Source organism: Meles meles, chromosome 14, assembly GCF_922984935.1.
Source record: "Meles meles chromosome 14, mMelMel3.1 paternal haplotype, whole genome shotgun sequence".
Lineage (NCBI taxonomy): Eukaryota > Metazoa > Chordata > Mammalia > Carnivora > Mustelidae > Meles > Meles meles.
This window is the reverse complement of record NC_060079.1, coordinates 77,419,954-77,429,300: the sequence shown is the minus strand read 5'-3', so window position 1 is coordinate 77,429,300 and position 9,347 is coordinate 77,419,954. Positions and strand designations below refer to the sequence as shown.

Here is a 9,347-nt window from a genome sequence, read left to right as displayed (position 1 = left end):
TCTCATTTACAATTGGATACAAAAATTAAAAAAGCAGACTATGTAACTGAAGTAACAAGATCCTCTTTTCCAGCACCGTCACAGCAGAAATCATCAGATGCAGTGAAAAAAACTAATGAAAAGTCCACTGATGGTGATCTCACAAGTGATGTACCAGAAGCAAAAGAACATACACCACAGAAAGAAGAGACTAAGGCAGAGAAATCAGCCAGGAGAGACATGATGCACCCAAAAGGTGAAGATGTAGAAAGAAAGAAAGCACTAGTACAGGACATACCGCTGAATCTTAAAGAGCCCGTGAAAGAGGATCCAGAAAGCGAAGAGCAGGGGAAAGTGGATGCAGGAGGTAATTGTGAACAAGAAATAGTTCTGCCCACAAGCTGGGCTTCTGAATCTTCTCTAACTCACCATGAATTGAACACAGGAATAGAAGGAGAAGAAGACAGGCAAGGGATAACAAGATCTGCTGTTTCACAACTCCAGCTACAGAAGTCACCGGATGCAGGGAAAGGAGTGTATGCAGAGTCAGCTGGACATGATATTTCTAATGATGTCAGAGTAGAACAAGAGTATGAGCCACAGGAAGGAGAAGACAGAAGAAAAATAGTAAATATAAAATATATAAACCACAGCACAATTTCCAAGGCAAAGGTAATACCCCTTCCACATGTACTCGACACCTCTGGGGGTTGTGACCGCCAAATTACAGAAGTACAGACAAGCATGAAAGAAAAGTCAAGATACATACAAGAAAGTAGTGAGCTAGATAAGGTTCTGACAAGACCTTCTCCGCCTCACTTTAACTTAAACAAAGATATAGAAGGCAGGGAAGAGAAACGAGTAACAAGACCCTTTCTTCCACCCTCATGGCAAAGGGAATCATCAAATGCAGAGAAATTGAAATATACTGTACTACCTTTGAATAACGTTTCAAACGATTCGAAAAGAACAAAATACATGACACAGAGAGACGGGGTTGAGGAGACTACTTTTGAGAAAGACATAGTGCATTCCAAGTATATAGCTTTGAGGGCAAAGAAATCACCCCTTTCCCTTATACTCAAAACAAAGAAACTGCAAGTGAACATCAAAGAACAAGTGAAAGTGGGACAAGAAGATGACAAGGAAACCGTTGTGCTTCTGAGCAAAATTCATCCTTTTCTCATTTCCTCAACTCATCTTAAGTGGGACACAAAAGACGGGGAACATGAGCCAGACATAATAAGAAATGATGCGCCACATCTTGAGCTCCAAGAATCATCACCCCCAGGGCAAACAGCATCTACAGAGTCCCCTGATAGCCACGTGAAGAAGGGAGCACAATGCCCACAACTGGCAGAAAGGGACAGTGTACAAAGAGAAGCCATGAATGACTCCATGCAGCCTCAGGGCTCAGATATTAAGGCAGAGACATCACCACGTCCTCATGAATTCAGTGTCACTGAGCACAGTGCTTCGAACAAGAGAGAGGAGCCTCAGTGTATAAAGGGGAAAGTCGAAGAGGAGCAGCAAAGAATGGGAGATCCCGATGTGGCTCTGACAAAAACTCCTCCTTCCACACCTTCTCCATCTTACCACAGCTTGGACACAAGAACCGAAGTAGACCAAGACTTGCTTGCAACTACAGGATTCTCTCCTCCTCATCTGCTGTGCCCCAAGTCGTCATGTGCGGGAAAAACCAGATATGCAGATTCCAGTGAAGGCACTAGATCATGTAATATAGTAATAAAAGCGTATCAACATGTGCCAAAAACAGAGGTAAAGGACAGAGTAAAAATAAAAGGTGGGAAAGGTAGAAGATTCCCCCAAATAATTACCTTGATGGCAGAGATATCCCCATTTCCACATCTACCCAGTAGAAAGAGGCTACCTTTGAACATGAAAGAGCAAGGAAAAGAAGTGCCAGAAGACAAAAGTGAACCAGAAATGGTTCTGAAGGAAACCTATGCCTCCTTACCTTCTCCATCTTATCTGAAATGGGACACAAGGATGAATGAAAAGGAAGACACACTAAGAATAACACAATCCTATTTTCCACCACCAAAGATTCAAGATCCATTCAGTTCAGGCAAAAAGCCAAATACTAAGTCATTTGATGTTTGTGGGTTAAAAGAGAAGGACAGACTCAAAATAGATATTGAAAAGAAAATGGTCCCAACACCTATGGCTATGAAGGTAAAAGAATTACCACTTTCACCTGTACTTGATACCAAAAAATTGCAGTGGAAATTTAAAAAGCAAGAGAGAAAGGTGCAGAAAGATGAAAAGGACCTAGCTACACATCTGGAGAACATTTGTACTTCCTTACTTACTCTACCGTATCTTAAATTTGGTTCAAGAGAAGGAGAGGGGTACATGATAAGAATTACAAAACTGCCTCTCCCGCACCTACCATCCAGGGAATCACCAGATGCAGTGAAAACAGCAAATGCAGAGACAACTGATGGAGAACTTTCAAATGCTGTAAAAAAGTGGAAAGAATACGCATTACAGAAAGAAGTGAGGGATAGAGAGAAAAACACGGATATGAATAGTACAGTGGATTCCAATGATAGATATTTAAAAGCGAAGGAATCACCTAATTTACTTAGATACAGTCTAAGTGACCTTCGATGGAAAACCAAAAAGCAAGAGGGAATGGCTCAGGAAGGTCAGCGTGAGCCAGGTGCGGTGAAGCTGACTAAGACTTGTACTTGCAGGTCTTCTCTCCCTCACTTCAGCACGAATACCAGAGATGAGGAAAAGAGAATGCCAACATTCACGACATGCTCTTTCTCCTCAGGCAGCTCCCAGGAATCATCAGATTCTAAGGACATGGAACATACAGAGCCCATTACCAGTGCTATTTTGATCAGTCCACAAAAAGGAGAACATCATATTCCTCAGAAAAAGGAAAAGGATGGAGCAGATAGAGTAAAGCTCGTGTTTCCCAAACATCAAGAAAAGAAGATGCAAGAAAGCAAAGACGAACCAGGTGTGGTTGTGTCCGGCTCTTCTTCTTCATTATCATCTCTCCCTCACCTGCAGCTGGATAAGGAAATTCAGGTAGATGATGAACTGCTGGGACCTACAAGGTGTGTTGTGGAGAGAGATTCAAATACCAGGGAAGTAGTACATACAGAAGCAATCCATGGTGACGTCATTACAGACAGTCAAAACGAGAAACAACTTGTGCCTCGGGAAGAGCAGCAGGACAGAGAAAAAACAACAGATAGGAGAAATGGGACACATATCACAGATATAAGTTTGAAGTCCAGGAAATCACCTCCTTCACTTATGCTCCACAGAACAGAACTGCATCTGAACATTGGAGGGCAAGAACAAAAGAAACATGAATGTCCAGGTAAACCACCCTGTACAGTGTTAAGAAAAATTTGTGTTTCCAAACCTCCAGCTAAACTCACATTGGGTAAAGGTATACAAGTAGATGAAGGTAGGCTTAGAATTAGAAGACCCTCTCTAATTCCACAAATACTTTCAGCAGTTTCAGATACAAAGAAGAGAGCAGATACAGGGGCAGTTTGTGCTGTGAGTGAAAGAAAAAACAAACAAATGTCTCAGAAAGAAAATAAGCATGAAGTGAAAACAGTAGATATGAGGGTCAGGATGCATCACAAGGAGGCCAGGATCTCGTCAATTTCACATATCTTTAACACAAAGGAATTTGTGTTGAATATTAACGAGCTAAAGGAAAATGTGTACAAAGGTAAAGATGAGCTACCTGTGATTTTGACAAGGACCTTTTTTTCTGTTCCATCAGCACCTCCCCTTTCTCTAGACTCAGGGAGCAAAATAGACAAAGATGTGCCAGGATTTACAGGATCCTCTCCTGCACAGCAAAATCTCCAGGAATCCTCAGGTATCCGGAAAACAGGAATTACAGAGGTAGTTGCTGGTGATGGTGAAATTGTTAAAAAAGCAGAACACTCCATACCCCAGGAAGAGGCCGTGCAACAGTGGGCCTCAAACTTCCTGATCAGTGTCCGGCGAAGGGATGATCCTCCACAAGTCAAATCCGAAGGAGATTTGAATCAGTTAGTTTTAAATTCACAGCATGAGGATGTTTATTTAACAGGATTTGGTACCATAAGTGGGAAAAGGCTGGGGTATTTCTTTACAGGGCAAGAGGTTCATCCAGAAAAATACAAAACAGAAACTTTCACTACATTTCTTTCCTACCCCTCCAGGGAGCCCACTAAAATTGGAAATGTGAAGAAACAAACTGAAATAATGGATAACTTAAACCATAAAATGAGTTCGAAGGTTTTAGTTTCACCACCAAGGAAAATGTCCAAGGAAATATATATTACATTTGGTGCCCCTGTAAGTGCAAAAGGATTTTCTGTTTCAGAGCAAGTTGCCCACCAACAAAAAACTTTATCAAAAGCATCTCCAGGATCTACAGATTCATATAAATTGGATAAGCCAGAGAATGATGTACACAATAATGATAAAGGGAGGAAAATGCTCTCTCTCAGAGTCTCAGCCCCACAGACAAAGGGATCACTTGAGAAGATGAGAATCACAGAGTCAGACGCCTCCCCAGGTATAGAGGAACAAGAGATTTTTGTGAAAAAGCAAGTGGTGCTCCAGTCTGAGAGTGGACATAAGACCTGGCTGGACTCCAGCTTTTCTCTTAAGTTCCCACTTCAAAATGGAAGGCAGAAGACACCATTGGAAACAGATGTATGCAAGGAAACTATAGTGTACCCCAGAATACAAATAATACCAGGCATACACGTGGATATTACAGTGTTTGATACTGCAGGAGGGGAAAGAGAGCAGGGACTGCCAGTTCCAGAACAAGAGGAATGTATTCTAGAATCACTCCACGAGTCTCTTTCTTCCCACTGGACTTTTCCACTTCAATCTGGAGACCTGGAGGGAAAATATAAGACGGACACAAGCACTACTATAAATCTGGAGCAAAAAACATTAGAAGTGGAAGAAGGGGAATTAAAAATAGACACAAACATAGCTATCCGCCTGGCAGTGGACAAAACAGAAATGCATAAACACGCCATGGTCAAGCTGGAGGAGAACACGGAAAGGGACACAAGCAATACTGTAAACCTGAACATTCCATCTCTAAAGGCACAGAAATCTCAAATTAACACTCAGGTGATAACTCATATAACAATCAGCTGCCCAATCAAGCAAAAACATAAAAAGGAGCTAGAAGTCTCGGGTGCAAAACAAAATATTCAGCCACAGAAATTGTTTCAAAAACATGTTCTGGATTCATTTTATGCCTATATTCCTCTTTCTCTCCAATTTAAAGGCTGGAAAGGCAGATTGACAGTAGCAGATTTGAAAAGAGAATTGAGCCCCAAATATTTAACCCTGAAAATCCCAAATCATCCAATTTCACAGATTCTTAACAACACGGGACGTGGCACTCCAAGCAATAGAAAGAAATTAGAGTATGACTTAAAGAAACCAAAGAAAATAGTTTTGCAGAGTGAAGATGCCTCAGGAATATTTATCAGAAATCTTTCTATTTCTGCCATGAGTTCATCTCAGACCAGAGAAATAGTAGACTCTGAAACAAATCGAGGAAGAAAAAAGATACTCTCTCTCTCTGAATTCCAGCAGAAATCACCAAACACTCAGGGGAACAGCTCAAGCACCATGAAAGAAGGGGACCAGCAGTTTACAAACACAGCTCCACAGGATTCCCAGCCCTTTGTGGTGGAGGGGCAACGAAAGCAAAAACTCCCCAGTGTCAAAACAGAAGCAAATCTCCGCAGCAAAACAAAAAAAAAGATTTTCATTCCACAAACAAAAGAAGAAAGTGTTGTTCCAGGGCATGACAGTTCAAGGGTCATGAAAGAACCTGACTTACTTATGATGGAAGATGAAGAAAAGGCATCAAAACCCATTCTGACACCAACAGAGGGTCCACTCATGTGTGACCATCCAAAGGACAATGTGGATGCCCACATGGAGAGTACCCTAATTATGATTATTTCCCCTCCAGGACCGGAAGAACCACAACATGGGATTCAGCCATTCAAAACCATGGAGAGTGGCTCAGCCCCTCAACAGGGGAGTCAGAGCAAACCCATCCAGGACGCAACCACACAAAAGGTCCAGCAACAAAAAACTTTTCCAGGAATTGGGTCTATATCATCCCAAGTTAAAAGTAATAAAATAGAAGGAGGGGCAGATAGTATAAGTACAGAAAGTTTACTTCCTCTTTTTGAAGCAATTAAGAGTGTCTTTGAATCCCAGATAAAAAATATCCATGACAAAATTTGTGAAGATATACTGAAAAAGATAAAACCCGATGATTGGAAGTCACCGCCATGTGCAGGGAGCCCAGATACAACATCCACAATGATACCTCCCAAAGTGAAGCCAAAGCCCATTTTAGAACGTTTTACTCCCAAAGAAAACAATAAGCTCATTAATCATTTTGAGTCAAAATCATTTGAAATAAAACTGAATCTGATGCCAGAGATGGCAAAACAATCCTTCCAAAAGTTTAACTTTTATCTAAAACAGTCTGTTTCAGAAGATAACCATTGGAGGCTATATCCGAGACACAAAAAAATGTGCTTTGTGTCTCTAGAAGGGATTGATAGTACAGAACTTAACTTAAAACAGAAATACAGCAAGGATTCACTGCCTGTCAAGGGTATGAAGACACTGGCTGTCAGTGTTTCAAGGGACAGCAAAGAGATCATTACAAAGTTGAAGAGTATTAGTAAGCTAGAAAGTAGAGCATCTTCAGTGACTTCTGATAAGCAGATGGCATTGCCTCATGTTCTTCAGAACTACTCAGCAGAAGAAGACAAACTGCTCATACACTTTTCTGTGAAAACACTGGAGATTCAAATGAAAGCCTTTCCCAGAATTGTAAGAGAATCTTATGCCATGGCCAGGCCTCAGAATATAAGGAAACCTTTATCTAAATGTATTCATTCTGGTTTCAGAGTACCAAAACAAAAAAACAGAATTTTGTTACTTTTTGAGGAAAAGTCTCTTCATCAAATAGATCTTGACTTACAATACAAATACCTTCGTTTTCTCCTGGGGCTTCCGGTCAGACATATATCCCCTAAACCAACTGCACTTCCCAAACATACTCTTAAGTTAAACACAGTAGCAATATGTGAAAATATAGGTAACAGGGGAGAAAGTGATGGTGGTCTCTGCATTGATAAGGAATTGTTAGAACAGCACATCTCTTTCAAGAAGCAAAGTCCTCATGAAAACTCAAAATTGAGAACATTCCTGGAGCCACCCTTTGTGTGTGCCCCTGACCCCAATCAACAAGGCACAGTGCCGAAAGATACTACAGCTCTCTCAGAGTTAAAATCTCACATGACTCTGGAAAAAGATAAACAATGTCATGTACGGTTTCAAGAAACAGATACATCCAAATCTTTTGATCCGAAGACTCAGGAAAGCACTCCCAGTTTAGTTGATTCCTGTTCAACTCAGATTTCTGAAGATTTTACCCAGAGTCAGACAAATATCGAGAGTTCAGCCATCTTGGAGGAATGCTTAGCTCTTGAAGCACATGAGAGTAAAGAATGTATGTTTTTAGAAGCCAACCCTTATTTAAGTCAGGAATCACGAAACATTGTATTTGAATTACAGAAAGGCATTCCTTTGGAAAATCTGTACAAGATGAAAAAAAGGAAAACTAATTTGAAACCATTGTACAGGGAAGATTCGGGTTCCCAACGTGTAAGAGGCTGCAGAAAACATTCCTTAGTCATCATACCTTCCTATGAATCCCACAAAAGCAGGAAATATAGGTCGTCCTCTAAAATGCCATCTCCTGACTGGTTGTGCCACGGTGCATTAAATGCTGTAGAAGTTCCCTCTAGATCCTCTTCTGTTCCATTCAGTGAAGAGAAGTCTTCATGGACTGCAAGGTGCAAAACCAACCATTCTTTAACTCCCTTAACGGAATCAAATATCAAATTACATCTTGCAAAAGACCAAGGCAAACCTCACAGACATATGGAAAGCAAAGAAGGAAAGAAGGCCAAATTTGATTTATTTAGAAAGAACAACATTCATTGGGACTGTGATTACAGTTATACACAGACTAGAGAGAAACGCACAAGCAAGAACAAAGTCCGTAATTATGAGTCAGAAAGGCCAAATTACTGCCCAAGCAAACCTAAGTTACCATCAAAGCTTCCTCAAGAGGATATCAACTTTCATTTTGAAAGAAGACAAAACCAGCCATTTTTTTATGCCTGTATACCAGCAGACTCACTGGAGATTACGCCCCAAACCATTCGCTGGACTATTCCCCCAAGAACTTTAAGGAAAACAAACTTCAGAATTCCTCTGGTGGCAAACCTTTCAAGTTCTTTCAATATATGGACTTCACCCAAAAAGATTTTGGAGTCCCTCTTGGAGTCCTTCAGTCCAGTTCGTCCAAATTGATATTAGCACATCTAGATTCATCTGAAGTGGAAAACTGCTTGCTATTGTGTTATTCTGTGAAAAATAAAATCACATAAAGTCAAATGGTTTCCTCATGAACTGTTTTCTAAACTGATGTATTTGATTTCTGCAGTAAATCTGCACAATTTTTCTGGAGGACAGGATAGAAGAGCAGATGACTTTGGTTTAAGCTGCCTCCTCGTAATCTCACAGGAGAGGAGCAGAGACGGAGAAGCCCTCTTCCCATCCCACATGATGACTGAAAGGGACCCTATAAATGAGATTGGGAGAGAGTGACCAGAAAATTGGGAGGGCATAGGAACCAAAGGGAGAGAGTTTTAAACAGCAGTGAGGGTTCAGCAATGTCAAAGGTTACAAAATACAGGTGTAAGTATTGGTTTTGAGGGACCATATTCCTGTGATGATTTTGTCCTCCTCTTGGACCGGAGCGGCAGCTCATTGGCCTGCACCTGATCACCGTCTGCCATTGCTGGGTCACCTGGTCATTTCAGGACCTCAGTCTGGAGCACCCGCCACTGTGCAGGAACGTCCTCTGAGGGGCAGAAAGTCATCCTGCAGAACTACCAGGGAAAGGGAGACTGCCTCCCAGTGTACCTGCATGACCTGTCTGCCCATGGCCACCTGCCGGTGTACTTCCCTGCCCTGGGCTTCGGGGCCCCTGGCTCGGGGGCGCCACAGGCTCACCTCCGGGGGCAAGTGACTGATTTGTGTCAAAATGCTAATGGAGGGGCACCTGGGTGGCTCAGTGGGTTAAGCCTCTGCCTTTGGCTCGGGTCATGATCCCAGGGTCCTGGGATCGAGCCCCGCATCAGGCTCTCTGCTCAGCAAGGAGCCTGTTTCCCCCCTCTCTCTGCCTGCCTCTCTGCCTACTTGTGATCTCTGTCTGTCAAATAAATAAAGTTAAAAAAAATACT

General features: G+C 41.8%; 1 protein-coding gene across 1 annotated transcript in view; it reads left to right on the top strand.

The window, feature by feature from the left end:
• The window catches only part of CCDC168 (coiled-coil domain containing 168), a 32,871-nt gene extending 23,728 nt beyond the window's left edge, over window positions 1–9,143 (top strand). Inside the window, exon 5 of the mRNA XM_046028334.1 lies at window positions 74–9,143. Within this exon, the coding sequence (XP_045884290.1) occupies window positions 74–8,412 (8,339 nt within the window). The 3' untranslated portion in view covers window positions 8,413–9,143. The remainder of the gene's footprint in view (window positions 1–73) is intronic.
• The last annotated feature ends 204 nt before the right edge of the window (window positions 9,144–9,347 follow it).